Source organism: Falco naumanni, chromosome 5 (assembly GCF_017639655.2).
Source record: "Falco naumanni isolate bFalNau1 chromosome 5, bFalNau1.pat, whole genome shotgun sequence".
Taxonomy (NCBI): Eukaryota; Metazoa; Chordata; class Aves; order Falconiformes; family Falconidae; genus Falco; species Falco naumanni.
Genome location: NC_054058.1, coordinates 55,064,712 through 55,087,059, shown reverse-complemented (window position 1 = coordinate 55,087,059; position 22,348 = coordinate 55,064,712). Strand labels below are relative to the sequence as shown.

General features: G+C 40.7%; 1 protein-coding gene across 7 annotated transcripts in view; it reads right to left on the bottom strand.

The window, feature by feature from the left end:
• Positions 1-7,153: 7,153 nt before the first annotated feature.
• TBK1 (TANK binding kinase 1) overlaps positions 7,154-22,348 on the bottom strand; it is a 29,427-nt gene continuing 14,232 nt past the window's right edge. For 3 of the 7 annotated variants that reach the window (XM_040597014.1, XM_040597015.1, XM_040597016.1), the window contains 13 exons: positions 21,951-22,147; positions 20,668-20,726; positions 19,403-19,494; positions 18,867-18,968; positions 16,135-16,213; positions 15,145-15,266; positions 14,941-15,017; positions 14,546-14,585; positions 12,229-12,330; positions 12,045-12,141; positions 10,895-11,001; positions 10,481-10,552; positions 7,154-9,684 (listed from right to left, as the gene is read on the bottom strand). In XM_040597014.1, the coding sequence (XP_040452948.1) occupies positions 9,633-9,684; positions 10,481-10,552; positions 10,895-11,001; positions 12,045-12,141; positions 12,229-12,330; positions 14,546-14,585; positions 14,941-15,017; positions 15,145-15,266; positions 16,135-16,213; positions 18,867-18,968; positions 19,403-19,494; positions 20,668-20,726; positions 21,951-22,147 (1,198 nt within the window). In that variant the 3' untranslated portion in view covers positions 7,154-9,632. Of the gene's footprint in view, positions 9,685-10,010; positions 10,069-10,480; positions 10,553-10,894; positions 11,002-12,044; positions 12,142-12,228; positions 12,331-13,447; positions 13,610-14,545; positions 14,586-14,940; positions 15,018-15,144; positions 15,267-16,134; positions 16,214-18,866; positions 18,969-19,402; positions 19,495-20,667; positions 20,727-21,950; positions 22,148-22,348 lie in introns of those variants that run through there. The other 4 variants (XR_005828293.1, XR_005828294.1, XM_040597018.1 and 1 more) reach the window with 4 other exon arrangements.

The following is a 22,348-nucleotide window of genomic DNA, read 5'->3' as shown; positions in this document are numbered from 1 at the left end:
GAAACAGGCTGAGGGACATCAGTTCCAGCTAGCATTAAAGGACGCCCACTGACTCCATCGATTGCACCTTTATAAAGGACTCCAACCACCAGAAATCCAACTGAAATATTCTGGTGTTTCCTTTAGCAGGCAACTTTTTACAGGCAATTTAACCCATACTTGTGAGGCTCTGTTTGCTTCACAAGCCCCTTACAGTATTACAGCGTGCCGCTCTTCCCACTCCCGCAGCCCCACCAGCCTCGCCGTATAAACCCAATACACACACCAATGCATATGTTGTTGCATGGGCAACGTACAGTTGGTAAGAGTAATAAATATCAGTTCTTCAAGGTCATGCTTTTAACATGCATGGGTAAATGAATCTCCATGCATAAAAGCATCCAGGAATTCCCAACCAAGTCCCACCACAGAATACTGGAAAGGGACAGCCTGTTTTCCACAGTACTTCTAAATATCATATCTGCTTACGTTATTTATCTGCATAAATACCATCTGCTTAAATATCTTCAGAAAGTTTGAAACAAAAGTCATGTAAGACCTATAACTTCTCTATATTCTTTTGAATGAAGAGCAAAACTTCTGAAAAGGCCTAGCAGCATTTCTATTGGGTTCAGTGACAAAGTGTATCAGAAATGAAAGTGTCCAAATGCAAGGTAAAAGAAAGTTACAAAAATGAACTAGGAGGTCCACAGCAAGTAGTCCACAAAATAATTCCTTTCACACCCCCTCCACCTTTGTACACCCTATCTGTTGACCAGACTACGGGGAAAGTAAAATCGTTCAGAAACTGTATTCCAAAGCCTGGCAGTACTGCCTTTCATCTAAACCCATAAGAAATGCCTCATTTTTCAAATGCCAAATGATACAGTGAAACAATGCAACAGCTCCAGGGTCTCTACACTACATAATGCTACACACCATGAAACCGTCAATATGATGTAAGAAACTGAGAAATTTCACTCGGAACACTATCAGATCAAAAGAAAAATAGAATGCTAGAAAAGAAAAAAACACTTTTTACTGTATGTCATTTCATTGGTGTAAACCAGAATAGTCCTGACTGCCTCCATTTCAAACAACTTTATGCAGTGAAGCCAGGCCAGGCAATGGCATCCTGCATTGGCACAGCATCACCAGGTTTTACTCCAAATAACAGAGGTGAAAAGGTGAATAGCAGCGCAACTCTGGACTGCTAAACCAATTAAGTCTTTCTTGAAAAGGAATCCAAAACAAAAGCAAGAGCTCAGATACTTCTGAAAAAGATGCTTTGTAGTATTTCATTACACTTGGCTTTCTTCCTGGGCTGAAGTCCAGAAGTATCAGCACTGCCATATTTTTTTTTTTTTTCAAGAAATGAGTTGCTTGAATAATGTGCACCTTGTGCACTGCATTGAAACAGATGATTGTTTATCTCCTTGAAATTTTTTTTCATTCTGATCTTTCTTTCCTGAGTTATATGAAAGTATTTTTTCACCTTTTAGCAGAAGCCTGAAAACAGCCTTGTGAAATACAAACAAAATTCACTTCAAGGATCCCACCTCACTTTATGGTGTGTACCAAGAAGCGTACAAAACCCCAAAGACAACCACAGCCCCACTGTGAAACGATGAAAGCAAAGTTGAGCCTTTACTGAAGCTCAGCTCGGGTATCGTCCTTGTGGGGAAGGCAGGACAGCGACACACAAAGGAAATCCCCGCTCCCATGAAGACGTCACTGAACTTTTCTCTTAGACAAAAGTCTGCACCTAAATACTTTAGAATTACTCCCTGGATATGCCCTTGGACTGCTTCCCTGCCCCAGAGGGAATTTCTCATGCATTTTAATTCTTATCGCCAAATCCACCACCTCTGACTGACTGATCTTGTCTGAGGACAGCAATCTAGTGAGAATTAACTTCAACCAATACTTGAACAGGGTAATTCAAATAAATGTATTATCTATGTCTTTGTGACTCAGAATCACAACAATTTAGTATGTAACTCCCTCTTTATCAGTAGTGGACCATCTGGAAGATGCTGTTGTGTTTTGCTTTTTAGTTGATGTGAAAGTCCCTACCACTTGTGGCCACTGGAGAACACAGTTATCTGGGAACCTTTCGGCACTGTCACACCTTGCCAGGCAGAATAAAATCTTTGAAAGGTACTTGCAATTTTAATCTCAGTTGTAATCTCTGCTTCACAAAGGATACCCAAAGGAGATCATGGCATTTTTCACAGAGGTTACCACAGTGGCCACAAGTTTAGCTGTAGTCCTGGTTGCATCTGCTGCAGCTTTCAAGACCAGTTTAGACACACTTTAGATGTTGAGCACAGCTGTGTCTGCTGGCTTTCCAAAGCAGGGGACATCTATTTCTTCTGTATTCACTTACTCACAGAAGAGACTGTGACTATGGGTGCAGACTGACGTCTGACCACAGAGCGGATTTAGCAGCTCTGAGCCGTGAGGGCAGCCGGCCACACGTTCCTTCACGCCTCTGTGCTGTCCTGGCACAGCCGTATCTGTTCATCAGGCCGGCCCGCTGGCGAGCCTGCAAACTGGGAAAGAACAGAGGTTCTTGCAGCAGCCCTTGTGCACTTTAGCTATTGTTTCCTTTCATCTCCATAGCACTTAACAGCTTTTAAATATTATATTCGTGCTAGGTCATAAATGCTGAATGCTTCCTCTGCTACTTAAACAGCAATTAAAGAGAGCATCTTGAAGTACTATGCCTCATAAAAATTGAGTTTGTCATGGAGGAGAAGGAAAAGCATTGTAAGCTGTAATCATTCTGAGAAAACGTTACTGGGAGCTATACAATCCTACGCGACACTTGAAGTTCTTGCCATGGAGCATTTGCTCATAAAAGAAAAAATACTCTTTTTAAGGTTTATTTTTACATCAGTGCACTATACACTCTGTCAGAGCAAGCGGTGCACTAACTTAAATGATAAATAAAATACATTTTATTTTCACAGCCAAAGTATTTCCATTCCAAGAGTAACTGTAAAAAAAGAGCTACTGAAAGTGAGCATAACTGTGAGAACACTAGATCATAACAGAAATCTTGTATCTCAGCAGAGGACAGTACAAGGTTATTACATCTCCTTAAGCCACAGCAAAGCAATAGGGAAAGACTGACCTTTCTGTCCTGCCTTGAGTGTCACACATCACCTGTTAAACAAAGGCCCAGTGACGCACATGCAAAGCAGCGCACACACCTTAACGCCTTGCTCCACCAGGGACAGTGTGAGATTGTCCCCCAAAGCGCAGCAGCACGGCCGCCACGGGTGAGGAGCAGCCTGAAAGGCGCGCTTGGCCGCAGGGCTCTGCACCACAGCCACTCTCGGGGGTACCGTGACACCCAGCGACGTGGCCCAACGCTTTTCAAACCAAGGGATGGCGAAAGATGGCTTTTCATCAGCACAACATTGCGTATGTTCTCCTACCATAAAGAACTGGAGGTAGCAGGTGAATGAAGTCACTGTAGACACACTGCCATACACTTAACACACTTTTAAAGTACAGCGGCAGTAACCACAGGGCTGGAAAGCAGCGCGGTTGTTTTATACACAGGGAAAGGAAAATGCACCTTTGCCTACTGTGAGCCAGAGCCCAGGGACGGACGGACACGTACGTGGTGTGTCCATGGGACGCGCGATGCTCCAAGGCGCAGCCCGCCGTCTCCTCCTGCCTGCAGGACCGGGGAGAAGGCGCTGCGGCTCCTGCCGGGGGTGGGAGCCCACCGGAGCCCTTCGGAGCGGCGCCGCCCCCACCCCCCGGCACAGGGCTACCTGCCCGACGGGCGCAGGCGGAGCGCTTGTCCCTGGATCGTGCCGCGCTGTCACCCCGCGGTCACCCCTCGCCGCCCTGTCACCCCGCGGTCACCCTGTTGTCGCCCCGCGGTCACCCCGCGGTCACCCCGGCCGCGCAGCACGAGGGTCGCGCAGCGCCCAGCCCTCACGCTCCAACGCTTCGCGGAGGGACCGGCGGCTCCCGCCGGCGCCGGGCGAGGGACGCGCTCTCAGCGGGTGGCGGACAGCCGGCCTCGCCCCGCGAGCCGCACGACCCTCGGTTCTGCGCGACCCGGGACCTCCCGGCTCCCCGGCACCGGCGCCCGCCCGCCCGCCGCCCGTGTCCCGGCAGAGGCCGCGGGCGGGCCCGCCGGGGCGCTCACCCGCGCAGCGCAGGCCCTGCGAGAGGACGAAGCGGCAGCAGAGGTCGCACCACGTTCCCGCCGCCGCCGGCCCGAAGCGGTGCGGCGGGAGCGGCGGCGGCGGCGCCTCGAAGATGGTGCGGACGTGGCGGGGCTGCGGCGGGGCCGGGCGGCGGCGGCCGCCGTGCGCGGCGGGGCCCGAGACGCCGGCGGGCGCGTCCGGCTGTGGGAACGTCGCCCGGCCCCGCGGCGGCTTCCCCCGCTTGTCGCCCGGGGCCGCCGCCATGCGGAGCGCCGGCCGCCGCCTGCCTCTCCCCGCGGAGCGGCCCGGGCGGGCGGCGCCTCACGCACATGACACCCGCGGGCGAGGGGAGCGGAGAGACGGCGGGGGGGCGCCGCACCGCACTGCACCCGTGTCCTCCCCCGGCCCGGCGCGCTGCCGCCGAGCCCTCCCGCTATGAAGCGTCTCGGGGGGAACGACCACGGGCGAGGGCTGCGAGGCGCCGCCGGCCCCGTTCCCTCGGGCCGCCGCCGCAGAAAGTCGTTGCCGCAGCCAGGAGCTGCCGTTCTCAAGGCAGTCGCTAGCGCTGTGCGTTACACGCAGGTGTGAGGCGCTTGCAGGAGGTACGTTTTACTGCCGTAGATAAACCAGCTAAGACCCAGCAATACGCTGCTTGCGGCGCCTCCGCTTGTTTGCTGCCCGCGCCGAAGTTCCACGGGAAGCTCTCCCGGGAGCGACCGCGGCGGGACCGGCGGCACCGGCAGCCGCGCGGCGCCGGGAGGGCAGCGAGCGGCGGGCGCGGGGCGGCCGGAGGACGGGTGGCCCCGCCGGTCGCTCCTCCGAGCCCGGCCTCCCTGCTGCAGCAAGCTGGCGGCGAGTCACAGCGCCGCGGGCAGGGCGAAGCCCCGGTCTGCCAGGCCCGCAGCTTCAGAAAGCATTGCCGCCGAGCTGCCTGGCGCGCCTGACGGGCGCATCTCCCGGGCACTGAAACCGCCTGTTTTAACGCAGCCTTGCACAGGTTTTAAGTGGTGTAAAGTGGGACGTAGCCCGGCTTTTAATACGTTTTCAGGATGTGGAGCGACAGGGTTGATGAACAATTCATCTGCACACTTACGCAGATGATTCCAAAGAATGAAAGTGGAAAAAGAAAAAAAAAAGTGAAGCCTTTTCACCTGATTCCTTGAAAAATTGCAAACTGCTCCTGTCTGCTTAAATCTAAAGCTGCTGTAGGGCCGTCACCGCCGGAGCAGCACACGAGTGCAGCAGCACTGTTGTGTCAGTGTCATCTTCTTCCACCGTGAGCTAGCAAATGTGCCTGCCAGACGGAGCCGCGGGCTCACCTAGTGTGGTGCCAGGCCCTACTCTCCCCGGCACGGCACGGCGCGGCTGGGCAGGCTGGCTCACAACCAGCGCTGCAGCCAACAAACCCCAACATGTACCCGCAGGTGCTGAAGCAACCTGCGCACTGGCATGGGGCGAGCGAGCCAGCAAGAGCTGGTGATACACCGCAGCAGGTTGCCATTAAAACGATCTGCCTAGGTTTCTTAAAGCAGCTGGTCTGAGAAATGCTTCCGGTGGCCAGGCAGCAGTGACAGAACCCACACCTGGATGGGAAGGCTGTGGAAGCCCAGCTAGTCAAGCCTTCACTCTGTGTAAGTTTTGAGAAGCAGAATACAAGTCCATACAACTGCAGCGTGCCCATGGCTGTAGCATGCCAGCAGCGTTCCTTGTCAACAGGAATGTAAGTTCTCCAGAAGATGCACATCTATAAGTACAACTGCTACTGGCTGGGCTTGTACCAGTGTCAAAAGAGACAACTCTGCTGAGGGATGGTAGCCCTACCACATTTTTGTGATCAATGGAACACATTAAAAAAAAAAAAAAAAAAGCTGTTCAGAGCACAGAAAATTAAAAGGTCATGCAGCCTTGGCAACAGCAGGACCAGCCACCAGAGCTCCCAGCAGTTACCCTGTTCTTAAAAACCCTGTGCAACCGACCCTGTGCAGTTCCGGCACTTGACTCTCTTCACTACATTTTCCCAAATTTATTGTCTAGAGTTTTTTGTTTTGTGCACTACAATTTAATCTCTACTCCTCTCACCAGAGTCACGGTGGTTAACACTGATCTTCTGTAACAGCTTTTAGATAACTGAAGACTTTTGTCCCCCAACCCCCCTTCCAATCTTCTCTTCTTTCAGCCAACCAACTCCCATTATTTCCCAGTCCCCCTTCTGGTGAGTCTTGCAGACCCTAGCCATTCTTCTTTTTCTCCCCTAACTTATCTTCAGGTAACCAGTATCTTTATTCTTATAAGCCATTTTAGAAGCGCTCATCATTGAGTAGGTCACAGGTAAACCAAGTTTCCCTCTGCACAGAGCAGGGTGAGTGTCCACCCCACCGATTTTCAGGTCCCTAGCTAGAAGCCATCACTGGCTGAGCTAGCCAAATGTGGCTAGCCAAACTAATTTCCATGCCCCCCTGGAAGGGATTTCACAGTTACAGCAGGCTATGCAATTACTTAGTAATAAATCTGTGTTTAATTTAACCCAAACAAGTTTATGCAATGGCAGTTTATTCCACATCTCCCCTCTTCTAGGCTTCAAGCTTAATACCTCATTCAGCCTTTTTAATCCTTGCCATAGTATTAGATCCAAAATTACTCTAGGATTACCACTTCTACAGTGATTAACTAAATTAGTATTGACTGTTCCACACCGAGTAGAGAGACTAGGAATTTTGCCACCATTACAGAGAACTAATATTGTTCAGAACACAGATCAGCAGAGTGGTCAAAAAATAAATAAAAAAGATTAGCGGCTCTACCATACAGCCTGTGCTAGTGGTGCTAGTGACAGGAGAACTTTTCTGGACAGCCAGCTAATGCAAGCTAAACTGCGATTTGCTGCTACAGGTTTCAGGCTTTGTATTGTACTTACAGGGAAATAAAAATTATAAGGTAGTACTGAAATTAACAGGAAGTGAAATTATGGAAAGACACAGAAGTACACACCAGACAGTAAGTGGTTGATGATGTCTTTATGCCATTAAGTCATTCACTCATGCATTTTCACAATTCACATGAAGACAGGTTTGTTCAGGTAACAGATAATAAACATACTAAGCTAAACCCCCCAAAACTGTAAACCAGCTTCAGGAAGAAGAACCATGTATTACTTTCTATTACTTCTTTTGGCAAATCAGTAGCATGACTGATAGAATCAGGACACTTAGTTTGAGCCAAAAAAATGATGGTATTATACACTATGCTTGCTTTGACTTGAAAAATGTATTTGCTTCATAAGAATGTAATCAGTAGATTATGAACTGATTACTTCAAGTTCCTTAGCTACTGCTTAGTTAAAATTGCTTCAGAAAAAGAAATTTTAACAAGATTAAGATTACTGATGTATTTAGCAGCACTAAACCCAGCAATGTTTAAAATGAACATAAAATATAACAAAACATTTTCAACTGTGTAAAAGAATGCCACACATACTTCAATATACAGACTATATTACTACTACAATTAACTTTTTTTTTTCAGACTGCTTCAGTATAAAGAAGTTGAAAATTATATATTCCAACTCTTGATTCCTTTCAAGATTAAGAACCTTTGAAACAAAGTGTTACAAACTTACCATTGGAAAAAAACAGAAGTTATGCACAGTTTGAGAGCCCAGTCCTTTTAACACTTACGCATGTATTTAAATGACACTCAGTGAGACTGCAGACATGAATGTGTAAGCAGGCATTAAAACATTCCAGTTAGACATGATTCCGTTATTTTAAAACAAACAGTTAAGAATGCCATGGCTAACCAAGGAAAACATGTAACAAACTGCTGCACGCCTTTTGCATAGCTAGATTTTTTTGGGGCAAAGCTCTCAAAGAAAGAAGCTGTTCATGTGGGTATAAAAATATCTGATCTGAATTCCCTTTTAATATTTGACTCTCACCAAGAACACTGGAAAGCAGGTCTTGGACATCAAGACAGTGAATTTCCTCTTCTTTTAACAATAAAAGAATCAATTATAAATTTCATAAGTTTCTAATCAAATATTTCTCAAAAAATTCCATGAAAATGTTTTATATTCTGACCTGGACAGATAAACAGGGAGTAAGCACCACAAAACTCAGATGCTATTACAGGTTACTGCTGTTTAGTTTATACCTAAATGTTTTACCATTAATTGTAGAAAATTCTGGAGTTGGTGTAGATCATCTTGCAGATGTAACAGAGCAATCAGAAGTACTACTGGACACCACTGAACATCCATGACCAAGTTTCCACAAAGAAAGAATGAATCCCGCAATATTTGCATGCTCTTCATCTGAAACAAGTAAGTACACCTGTAGTATCCAAGTAAAGTGACAAATGTTTTCTGAGTTTTTGTTTGTTTGTTTTCCTCTTTCTTCTCTCCTACACATACTGGAGCAGACTGTTTTATTCTGCATCTCTGCAACCTGATCATGTAGTACTTAAAGTAGTAACAACTGATACTGGAAAATAAATACATAGTCTTATTAAATTTTCCACCCAAGTTTGATATCTCAGTCAGCAGCAGGTGTGGTCCCTTTTCAAGATCCAGACCAGCAATTTATTTTTCCAATAATCAGTTACCACTGAGGCATGACACTATCTAGTCTGCTGACTGCCCACAAATTCTCCTTAACCTTTTAAAAAAATTATGCCTGCAAACAGGATTCTGAAAAAGCTATTTTAAGAACCCGCTTCTCTTGTAGTGAGCAACATGATTTCAGGGCAATTCTGAAAATGCTGTACTCTGAAAAAGGAATTTTTACATTCTGTCTGACAACCCGGAGTGCAAAACTTCCATATACAGAGCAGTCAAATGATTACAGGTATCATGGCACCAAATACAGAGAGGAACTTAAAAAAATATCGTGAATTTGTTTTCTCAAGTAAAAGTGAACTAACAGTTTGGATGTGAAGGAAAGAGAAATGCATTTCCATTCTGTCCTATCTGCGCTTTTAGTCCCTATTCACACTTATTTAAAAAGATCTCATTTAAAACAATTGTCATGTTCTGTGATGATCACAGTCATTCAGCTAGACTCCAAAATACTAGTCGTGGTTAAAGGAAATCCAAAACCCCTTTTAAAGACTATTCATGATGCTTAGAGTTCTGCAAGTCTTCTTGCAATAAAGACTAAACTGCATTCTGAAAAACGGGCAATATTCAAAGCAAACAAAAATGTCAACTTCATCAACAACACTTTTTCCTTTAGGACTTAGTCAGAAATCCTCCAAGGGGCTAAATTCCCTGCCAGCAGTAATTCTATCCTCACATTGACCAAAAAAAGATATATATTTCTTTTATATTTACATATTATACATATTTACATTTTTTTTTAATACTACAGTTGTAGAGGGAAAAAAAACCTGGACAGAGATTTATTATCCACCTTTAAATGTCCCAACGTTATTTTTTTTTCTCCTTTCAAAAAATTTACAAGTCCTCTTCAGGTCTTTTGAAAGCTAGATACAGTCCACGTTCCGCAGGCCACCATCCATAGTCAAAGCACCAAATCTAAAATGAAAAACCAGTATATTCTTCAGTAAATGACTACATTATAGAATCAATCCTTAATTCATTATAATTTATTTATGGGGTTTGCCTTTCCCTTGCCACATGCCAACACACATTTGTATCTAACTTTGTATGTGAAAAGAAGATGGAAGAGAAGATGCTATGCTCCAAGTATGGGCCTGGGGCTGGGGAACAAAACCAAACCATTACAGCTTGAAGCTAAAGAGCTCCACCAGCAATTTACCCTGAAGCTTTCAGGAAATCATTATTTTATCATCAACACAGGAAAAAAAGCAAAGTCAGTCTGTATGTGATAACAACGTTACCCTCTCAGGACTGTAAGAAATATGTTCGCCTCTTCACTTAATTTAAGCGATCTGAAAACTGCAAAATCATTCATTCAGATTGGTATAATTCCACAGTTGTAAAAATTATGGCTAAAGGTGAGGAGTTAAAAGATTGCTTTTAAAAGTTAAAAGTGTTGCACAACACTTGATTGCTGCAACAGTATTGTGTTTAAATTCAGAATTAATCTGTCTGTGCAACAGGTATTTTTATTAGCTAAACATAAGTAACATGAAACAAAAATGCCCCAAATGCTGTGTCAGAATGATTTTACAATAATTTTTAGAGGTTTTCAATACTTTTTGGGGTTTTTTTTGTTACATCTCTGATCAACAGTTCAAAATATATTTACAGTTAAAGAGATTATAGAATCGTCCCTTAGTTTAAGTGCAAATGTACCAAATTAAGCCCATTTCTATTATCAGCCCAAAAAGGGAAAACAACTGCTTGCCTTTCCAAAATGTGATTGTTCTCAGCCAGCTCTTTAACAACCCCTTCCATTTCCTCTTTTAGTTTCTTCATACTGTAGTAACAAGAAGTGAAAGAAAGGTTACAATTTTTATAGGGACAGTTACCTGCCATGATCACTCACCACCACAAAGCTTTCAGCAACTTGTCATTACATACTAAAATAAGGGACAGACAACAAGTTGCTTATTTATTAAAAGTGGCAGATAATAGATTACTATTGTCTCCTACTCACTTCCAAATCTGTACCACCACTGTAGCAACATAAAGTTTTTTCTGCAATATAAAACTCTTTCTATCAATACAGGAATCACTAAGTCAGCTGTAAATTCATTTTTTCAATTTGCCTGTACAACAGGTATAGAATATTACATCAATCCAATTATGAAATTCTTACCCAAGAGTCATTTCCACTAGTGTGTTTGAGCTTGGATAGACTGTGTTCATTGTATGTTTCATCCCACTAGAAGCTGCAAACATTTTCTGCGGCAGAGCATCTTGTAACTGAAACAGACAAAAAGGAAATGTAAGTTGCAACATAAGTTGTCATATGTACCTTGATGTCCACCTTAAAATCTTTCTTTAAATTTGCCAGTGCTATGATGCCTCATAAAATCAGTACATTAGTAAAGCAGCTGATATTCTCCAAGCTGAGATTATTGACATGACCTATAATTCCCTGATTTGTTCCATCTTCTTAACTGTCTTATACTTTCATAAGAAACTCTTAAAAGGAAGAATTATCTATGCGTTATGTTTGCAGATATCCTAAGGCAACAGGATCCTAAACAATAACTGATTTTGGTAGTGCTACTAAAATACAAACAAGTAACAAGTGGAATGCTGCTCTCCATCATTCCTTAATTGTTTTTACACCTGTCCGGTGCTTTAATTTAAATTTATTTTACAAAGAATAATAATTTTACTGCATGAAAATGCTGTAATTCTCTCAGTTTTGAGGTAATTCTGCTAAGTTTGCAACCAGCAGAGTTACCATCCAAATTTTAACAAAGTATTTTCTTTCATGTCACCAGCAGCATTAGTTTAGCATGTATCCTCAAGCACATATCCTCTAATCTTGATTATGGGACTAGTGTTTTTATGCTTCATAAGAGTATTAAGATAATCCTCTGGGTGCTCAGATACCATTATGATAATAGCAGTTACCCAAAATGCTTTATAATGAACTCACATCCATTTGCATATTTTTGCTGGGGAATGCTAACACTACAAAAAAACAAAAACAACCAACCAACCAAAAAAAAACCCAAAGCAAAACACCAAACCCACCAAAAGAAACCAAAACCCAAAAAAACCCCCACCAAATTCCAAAATCAAGTCAGGACTCAAAAAATCACACCACTTTCTACATCACTCTGATATTAGCAATGAAGCTGTTATAGACCAAATACTACATCCATACAGCCCTATATTTTAATACGACTGCATTAATGTAAGACTCGCTATAAACAACACTACTGACATTAAACAATATGGAATAGTCTTTTGTCTATGCAAAGACTTTACATAATTTTGAAGCATTCTACCTCATTTATATAATCCTGGTATTTGGATACCTCTTCTTCAATATCAAAACACTGGTTGGTAAGAGCCAGTAACTGCTTCCTTGTGTGAAGCATTTTCCTAAAACAAAAAAGTTTTCTTTTAAAAGCTTCCTTTGTAAAGTGGTGCAATGAACATTACCGAATACTAAAGAAATTAATAGCTTGCCTTGTCCAGTCCTCAGCCTTGTCCAAAAATGTAACATACTTGCTGACACATTCATCTTTGAATAGAGCTATGGCTTTCGTAGCATGCAAATACAGCTTCTGCCTGCAACACAGAAACAGCCAAACAGTGTTATACTGCTTTCAAAACCCTGTCCCTCTATACTAATACTTTCTGAAACATGGAGAAGAGGTATGTGGACTTAAAATCCCTTCAGCCACCTTTATTCATGCTGCAACACACTGCATGAGCTGACAGTTTATATTGCAGAAATATTCCCTAGCAGGGAGAAAAAAAATCACTTGAAGCATTTAGTTGCAATTATTTTTATATGAACAAACGATCAAATGTCTTCTTTGAGTCAGTATTTACCTGAGCAGGTATATTTAAGGAGAAGGGATGCTAAATGGAAAGGACAGAATCCCTTATTATTTCTTATTTGCCTTCTACATATACTTGGAACTTCCAGCATATTGAATAATCTTTGTGCTGAGTAATACACATGCAAGAAAAAACCCAGGATTTTTGTGTCAGCTTATATTTATGACAAGAGAAAAAAGCAAGCCAATAAGGACAGGAAAGCAAAACAGAACCCAATTCTGGTTAGTGCTGCAGACAGTAATCCCAGTAACTGCCTTATCATGCTATGCATTGCACCAGTAAGCGAAACTAAGGGGTACCGGGACACTACAGTCCAACACCTGCTTCTGGTATTTCATTAAGTCTCGCATGATAGCTATTGGTTAATCACATTCTGGCTAGAGTGTAGCTGGACTGTCATCAGGCACACACACCTATCATTCAAACAACAAAAAAATACCTAAATTGAGTGCTGCTCCCTTGTCTATCTACTGGTAAATATAACAAAAGCCAGCCCTCTGTTGCTAATGGCACACAGTTCTTAACAAAAACCATTGCCATTTCTCTCTGGGGTGAATCCAGTAAAATAAGATGTAGTTAGGAATTCAAAGATATCTGAACATTCTCAAGGAGAAATTTGTGGTAGAAAATATACCAGTATTCAAAACCATGAAAATCAAGCCTATTTATTTAGAGTTATTCACATATTAATGCAGGGACACAGTCTGAGTAGTAGAAAAAGCCCTAAAGTTTCTTTAATCTGCCCAAGGGAGTGCAGATTTAAAATGAGCTATGGACTGCATCCCAATGTTTGTCTGTTTTTCAGTCTTATCCTTAAAAACATGACAAAATTATCACTCACATTATCTCTCACATTAAGTTCAGTCCCTTGCTGTTGCAGGGCAATAACGCATCCAAGTCTCTTTCAGCGTATCAAGATCCGTCTTACAGGTTTTCAGCCCCTACTGTCCTTTATCTTAAGGCAACCTCACCTTCACTTGGCAGTTGCCCCATTTAGCTTTCACTATGGAAAAATCAAGTGGCATCGCTGTGAAAACATCAGTAGCTTTCTATCTGTGAATGAAGCCACACTAGTGGTAGCAACAGCAAGAACATTTAGAAAATTACAGAAGCAGTGTCTAAATATAGCACACAGCAAAGTCTAGGGAACAACTCAACTGGCCGGCCACTAGGAGAATAACTTAATTACTTAAACATAAGCACCTAGCATTATTTGAGATGCACAAGGATACCCTGCCCTGCTTCTGACCGTCTATCCAGAAAGGTGTAGGTTTCCCATTGGTCTTGTGTCCTACCTCCCAGTCTAAGAGCATGTCTCAGGTACCTTAGGGCAACTTAGATAGTATTAGGCACTTGCATATGAGGAACTGAACTGATTCTGAGACAAGTACAGCAGCACCAGCAGAGCAGCTGTTTACAGTTGCTCGAGAATTAGTCAAGTGTTGTTAGCGGAGTCTAGACACTCAGGTTACATACAGACACTTAATGTGGCCACCTTTCATAAGTGACAGTTTTAAACAAGCATGGAGAACTGCATAAAATTTGTGTGCTGTATTCCTGGGAAGATTAAATCATTCTAGAATTTCATTCCACTAGCCCATATTTTATTCATCTGTAAAAATTATCTCCATGTTAGTTACAAAGTCACTTCACTCTTACTGAGGAAAAAAAACGTATTTTCTATAAGACAGTTATGCCCAGAAAATGAACAGGTATTTCACATCTACATTTAGAAGTCTATCAGTGAAGAAACTCCACTGCCAGGAAGTTATCATATACTGGCACCCCTATGTATTTAGGATATTTAAAGGATTTTTTTTTTACAGAGCAATCCTAAAGAGGTTATAATTTACAATAAAAATCAAAAGATTATTGGCAAAAGCAACTGAAGGACCTAAAAGCAATTATGTTATTTCCCAAAGGTAACTTCAAAACTTACTTGTCAAACTTGTGAATTTGTTCTTCATTATAAGGAAGCCCTAGGATCAGAGCAGATGACAGACATTACCAGTTTAATTCTGTTAGCTGTATTTATGTAAAACTCCACTAAGTTTACCCATTTCCTATATGATTTTCTTCTATTTTGATAGGTAAAAGTGGTCATGTACTTTTTTTTTCCTCCACATCTCCAGCCTTGCAATTCAAATTTATGATTAATAGTGCTGTTTCATTCATATGGGCTTCAAGGCAGTGTCTCACTAAGACAGACCTACAGACATATTCACTGTTGCTAACTCACTCTCCATTCCTACCACAAATAGCCTAGTGGAACAAGGACTGACCTGTCTTTTACATTACAGTTTATATTAAAAGCGAATCAAGTAAGTTACTTACTTCGTTCTGCTTTGTCTTTTTTGAACTGATAATAAATATCTGTGATGGAACATAGCAGCGCCTGCAGCCTTTCTGGACTAGAGTGACAAAGGGAAGAAAATTACATATTTTATACATAAACTTAAGTACCTATTAATTAGTTTTACGAACTACAACTCAATGTAGAATTCAATACATATTAAAACAACTAATACAATTACTCACTTTCTGTCTTTTGGATGCATGCCTTCCTGATTTGCCCAGGTGTCAGCCAGTAAACCACTGGGAGAAAGTTTGGCTTTGATATCTTGAAGACTAGTTTCTATTGTACCCTGAGAGCTGGAGAGCTAGGTAAGAGCAAGAAAGTTCAATTTTACCACTGAGTAAAGTGAAAAATTACTTGAGGCTGAAAACAGACTGAGCATGTTAATACCATAGAGCCATTTGTTTCACTGACTTCATTAAAGAAACATGCCCAATTATCCACCTAGGCTTTGCTAAAAGCAGATAAAGCATGACATTATTAAAGAATAATCTCTGACACTGGTACTTCTGTTAGTTAATATTTTTCTTTCAACAATTAGTTTCAATCTTTCATATATTCCCCATGTATTTCTACACTTGCTTTTTTGGTTTGTTAAGAATTTGTATAATGACTATACACATAATTCATACCTTTCTTTCTCTACAGTTCATACAACCTTCAAAATAAAAATTAACTGATCAACTTTTTCTTTTAGAATGGAGAACTTTGTACCTGTTCCCAGGACACCAGTGTGTAAAGTTATTTTCAATTTTTCCTTTCTTCTCTGGATACACAATGCAAATTTCAAAGCAGATCACTCTGAAGTGTGTTTGTATATGTATCATTTTAGAAAACCAATGAAGCAGTTTAAAATTCTTTAAGGAAAGGGAAAAAAACTGCAAAGTAAAATATATTTCACGGTTATAATTTCTTACTTGAGTATTTTAGAAAATGAGAATGTATTTTCAGGAACTGATTATTTTCACTACACTAAGCTAATAAAAGGATTTGCTCTGTTTTCAGAAAGATATCCACATCTCGCTGTGAGCATTTTAACAACCTTAAGCAATCTAGAAATTACTTTGAGAAGTCAGGGTTGTTATTCACAGAAACACCTGTGTTATTGTGTATTTGGCTTTTTCTTTAGAAACACCATTTTAAGCATGATACAGGCTTTGTAAGATACTTACACGTAACAGTTTTGTGTGTATCTCTGAAATTTCATCCACTTCTGATGCTTCCAAGTTGATCTGCATCAAATTCTCATATCTGACCACAAAAAAAAGCACAGTTAAAAAACAAAATAAACAAGCAGTGAATACACTCAAAATGTTCCTTGAATCTAGAGTGTAACAATAACTACGTTTTCTTTTACATGAATTACAGTATTTCCCAAGCAGCAACCATGAAACACTGACAACTTTAAGTGGCCATTAGTAACGGAAACATTTTACTTATGAAAAAAAAAAAACCCTTCATTTTTTTCCTACATTTGAACTGTTAAAAAGAAGTTTGAAACTTCCATTCCTGACTTCTTTATTCTATTCTCATTACTTGTACTTGACAGGCAGTAGAAAACTATTTCCTCTCATGGAATCATTATTAAAAGGTTACCAAACCAAAGTTACTTAAAGTAGTCAATGACACACAAGAAACTAATACTCCCATGCACCAAAATGCTTTTCTGTGGAAACTTATTGGAAAGGCTCATTACCAAAACCTTGGGTTGGTTGAGTTACCAAAACCCTTAAAGGCTGGGTTAGTAGCACCATCTGTTCATAGTGATACTTGCCATTTGACCACAGCTCAAGTGCGAAATAAATCATTTGGGATGATAATTTTCCTGTTGAGTCTCAGGCACATTTCATTTTTAAAACCACCATAAAACCCACCTGCTTTCAAAATATACATACTTGGCTCAAGTTCAATACTTTGTTTAACTTTTCAAATAGAAGTTTTGCATTGCCATGCTTTGAAGCACAGCCTTGAAAAGGGAGGACAAACAAGAAGGTGTGTCCTTTGCTAATTCCAGAAGTCTTCTGAAGTCAAATAAACTGAAAATCCTGACCCTTCATAAGAGGCTGAAAGACCATGTGCAAACACTTAGCAAATTTCTGTTCACATGAGAACTACTCCAGTTCACAAGTGAAGATAATTTTTTTCAAATCACTGCTCTGACATACTGCGAAATGCACTAGTCACAAATCAGAACCTGCAGCAGTTTCTTCTGAGCTCTAAGTGGCTTTCATCCCTGGGGACCTGGCAAGCTGCAGGAAGAAGCTAACTGAACCAAATACGGAACAAACGAAAACTAGTCCTGTGAACTAGTGTAAACTAGCTTGAAGAAGAGTCTGGATTACAGCCCTGATGATTTGTAACTAAGCTACACAGGTATACTGTTACCTTGCTAGTTATCAGTTTTGCTGGTTTCACTGTTGTTGTTTGTTTCTTTGTTTTTAAAGCAAGTATCTTAAAGCCCAAGTGTGTCAGTTTGTATATGTTTGGCATGCACAGAGCAAATCTGAGAAATCCTTCAGTATCCATAACTCTGACACGCAAGCTGTTCAATTTGCACATGCATAGCAGCTCCAACATCCTTAAGTCTACTGTGCAGACCCAAGGGCTCTCTATGTGTGCATTAACTGCCTGGGGGCATCTGCATTTTCAGAGCAGTCTGGAAGCAAGGTTAGGGAATCCTACGACCAATACAGCATTTGGTGGAGACTGGCAGCAGGTTGAACAGGAAAACAACTGATAGAAGAATCCTATGAAGACCTGGGCTTTAACGCTCATATCAGACTGCCTAAGAATAACAAACCTTAAAGATGGAGCTAATGCTAGTTTGTGGAAAGACTGCAAAGATACTTTAGGAGTGGAAAAGAATGTGACTGAGAATTGGACATTGAGTGGGACTCACAGGTGAAACAAAGGTCAGGAGAGAGAAAAAAATGAAACTTTTAGGAAGAATTCAATGTGCAATCCCATCTCCTACAGACAGCACTTGACTGAAAGAGGTTGGTCAGAAGAGTCTGACCACTGGAAAACATTTCCTTCTTTGAGATGGAAGACAAGAGAAGTAAGTGTCGTCTGTGTCTTTGAAACTTGGAAGTCTCCTATGCTAAAAGATAACAATTCTTTAGTTGCTCCTTATTATAAATTTTGCCAGTTTTAAAGAAAGCACTCTAAACCACTTTCTATTCTACAGATCTAAATGGATCCATATGGGCAACAGTACGATTCTAAGACACAGACCTCTGCCATTTGAATTAACCAAAACAGACAGAAATAACACAATAGTCGGGCACTTAAAAAAAAGTCAGGAGTAGAATTTCCTGTGCAGTTTACTTTCTGCATCCCTGTGTGCACACACTGTGATCTAGTGATACCCTAATACAGCTTTGGTTTGGGTTTTTTTGGGGGGAGGATTGAGGGTTTTTTGCAGCTGCTCTATGTTATATTTCAACATTAAAATTCCTTCCATGCAGAAAATACTACGGTCTTACAGCTGTGAAAGGGTCAGTATTTAAAGTCATCCTTAATAAACACACACAAGCAAACTCAGTGACAAAAGCATTAAAGCACTAACGGAAGGAAAGGTACTTGATTCTTTGTCCAGACTTTACTACAGCTTCTAAAGTCAACAACAGCAAATGAACTGAGTCAGAGAAGAAAGGGGAAAAAACCCACGTATAATTACTACTCAATAGCAATTACTTGTTCCTGATAGGTTAAGCAGCAAAATTAACACTCTAATTTGAGTAAAGTGTATTACTAAATCTGCTTAAGGTACTGCCATCAGCAAATACATGCCAATTCAAATCTAATTTTTATATGCAAAACCTCTGTAAATAAATATAACTTAAAATACTACTGTCATTAAAGATAATGAAAAATCAATGCATTCAGTAGCGCTCCTACTCACATTTTCTCAGCTTTCTCAATGTTTCTGCTGCAGAAATCCAGCCTGATGACAACTTCTGTCTTTTTATGAACCATTTCATTGTAATCATCTTTAATTATTTCACTGAAAAAGTGAAGCATTAATCTATAAGGAAAGTATTCAACTGCCATCTTACCAGCGATCAGTAATACAGTAATATACCTACAGCAATAACTGCTAGTAAGAATTGCTTTGTTAGAGATGCATTAGCATAACCCTCACACAAAACTGTCTTGTGCAAGCTGCTCAATTGTACCTGCATGTCACCAGAGGTTAGACTTAAACTATCCACAGAAGAAAGTGAAATTGCAAATACCTAAACCTTATTGTCAGAAAATATTATTTTTGTTTCCTTAATGACAGAAAGAAGGAAAAAATTCAGAAAGCTTGTTCATATTCAAAGAGTAAAGAAAACCTCCCAAGATACTGTGAGATTACAGAATTATGTATTGATAATCAAGGCATATCTCAATTAAAAAACCCCAAACAACCACAATGAAATTCAATCAGTTGCTTACATTAGCCATCGTATTCCTTTTCGCATCAGCTCCTGGTAAAGTAGCAAAGAAGTGGCAACTCTACAGGCATAACATACGATACCTGTTACTGCCTGTAGAAAAAACAATCAACATTGTACTAATCTGACATTTTCTTAACTGTTGTTTCATGTCAATTAATCACAACAAAGCAACACAGATTAATAAAAGAAAGAGAAATATGAAGGTGGTAGTTTAAAATGCATAACTTTGCCCGAACTTTAGTTGGTAGATAACCAAACACTCATTATGGAGGCAGAGCTAAACATGGTAGTGAGTTTTTCCAGTTATGCTGAAATATCTATTAGGCATGAAAATAAGTCTCTCATAAACAAAAACGACACCACTTACTCTCCAGATTTACTTTAATTTCTGGAAAGTTACAAGTGCATTTCTTCAGTAGTTTAAGAATTAAACACATATATTAAAAGAAACTTGTTAAAAATGTCACATTTTTAAATTACAAGGCTAAGGACTCTTCATTCACTTAATTCCACTTAAAAGTTTGCTGCATTATTTCTAATTGTGAACAAAGATTCAGAAATGATAATTTGCAACATTTTAAATAAATAATATCAACTGATGACCTTCTGTTTATTAATTTTAAAGACTTTTGTTATTCAAAGACATATGCTTTCAGGACTACCATGCCTGAATACAAGGCTTCCCAGCAGCCAGTGTTTTATAGGTATAGTATAAATAGCAATCACAAAGACAATGCATGGCAACACATATGTTCGGCAGTATTAGAAAAATGACCAAAAGAATAAAACACCCTCTACTTGTCTCCCACAGATTCTGAAAATTTGCAAGAGAGACAACAGAAATTCTGCTCTTCTGCAGACTTAGACACTCCTCTCTATTGAGAGAAAGATGAAAGTTATTTTTCTTATGTTAAGTTCTGCACCATCACAGAGGACGTTACGAATCTTCTGGCTAGCTTCAGGACTCCCAAGTAGCAGGCTCCTTTCCACCCATCACTGAATTTTGCAGTAATAAAGCACTCTTGAGTTTCAAAGGCTGTTTTTAGGGTTTGTTCTTTTTAAAGAATTATACTAACTTATTCTGCATATGAAGTATGGCTTTAATGTACTTTTGGAGCCTTTGTTAACAAATACATTTCTGTCAGTCATAATTCTCACTAGCATCTTAAAAATAGTTTCATTAACATTATTCATCTGAAAATCAAGTAGCTTTCATTTCAGTATCATTATCTGAGACAGGTATATAAAATCATAGTTACTCACTTTAGCCATACTGGCATCTCCATCCAAATCATAGCGTTGATGTACTTTAGGAAGTAAAACTGAAATATAACACAAACATATGTATTTTCTTATTTTCCGTAAAAGACTTCAAAATTTCAGATTGTTTCCCCTCCCTACACTGTTTTTATGTGTATCTACAGGGATTTTCATCTAACCTGTTACCACCAAGCCTTTTAATATCCTGTGGTTCTCATGCACACCTTCAAAACCAGCCTTTGTCTTAAACACTTTAAATAACTTGGTAACTTCAGCAAACAGTCCTTCATTTCCTCTTCCAGACTCACTTTTGAACACGCTGCACAGCACAGATTTCATGCAGGTCTCCACTAGCAATCTCTCTCCACTGAGAAAGCCCATCGTTTATTTCTGTTCTTCAGCTCTATGTTTGTTCGCATGGGAGACTGTTCCCTCTTAGCTCATGGCTACTTTGTTTCACTGAGATTCTCAATGGCAGGACTTCACCCAACAGCTTTTCAAAACCTAGGGTAGCCTCTGCCAACTGAACCTCTTGTGTTCTCATGATCGCTGACTCCTTCAGAAAGCTCTGACACAATATAAAGGCCCTGTTGATCCTTCCACAAACAGCTCACCTACCCACACTCTTTAGCACCTCTGTGTGAGTGTCAGCTGGCCCGAGCAGCCAGTACGTAGGACATACGGACAAAAACAACACTGACCTCTCAAGTGGAGGCATGTCCTCCAGCTCAACTCTTACAAAAAAAGGCTTTGGCATAGAACCCTCTAGAAGCCTCTCAATGATAAATGGAAATACAAAAATTTCATTTATTTTTTTCCTGTTCTGACTCTACCTTAACTTCTAAACAAAGGTAGGGTGTTAAGACCTCCTCTGTTAAATGAAAGGCTAACCACATTCATGACCAAAAAAAAAAAAAGCAAAACTTGAATTTCCACTTAATGAGTAATGGAACAAAAGAACCAGCTTCGAATTACATTCTGTGATGTTCCCTTCTAGTTGTTAAAAGTGTCATGCTTCAAAAAATTTCAGAACTCCATATACACCACTACATCTTAACACACAAATGCTCAGGTTCACAGCACTAGGAACATTACAAGCAGCTACTATTTCTGTAAAAATGAGCTGGATATTCAGCATTTTTAAAAAAATTGGACTGCATACTTAGAACTTCACGTATCAACAGAAAAAATGCAAACACTGTCTCTAAGACATAACAGTCATAAAGCAATAAGCCAAACTATGTACAAAAGATAGCTATAAGAAAGGAGAAATTACTTTCATATACCTTCTTCATAGATTAATCCAACAATGTTCACAGCCTCCCTGCTTACTACAAAGATAGGATTCTCCTCAGTTGTTCTGGGGAAGTGCTGCGCCAATCTGCCAGGCTCTAGTATTAAACGCCGACCTTCATATATCAGTTCTTGATTCTGAGATGGTATTTTTGTCTGTTTGTAGACCAACTCATGAAATATAGCAGCTCTATAATACAAATGATATATTCAGTGTTAGACAGACTCACTACAATAGTTCAACAATTTAGATTTTGTATTACATAAATAAAAATCCCTTTTACTTCCAATTAATTAAGAATGGGTTTTACACATAAAGCATTCAACTTATAAGCAGAACAAAAAGCAGCACGCTGCCTAAAGCTCCAGGTTGCTTTGTTACAAAAACAAA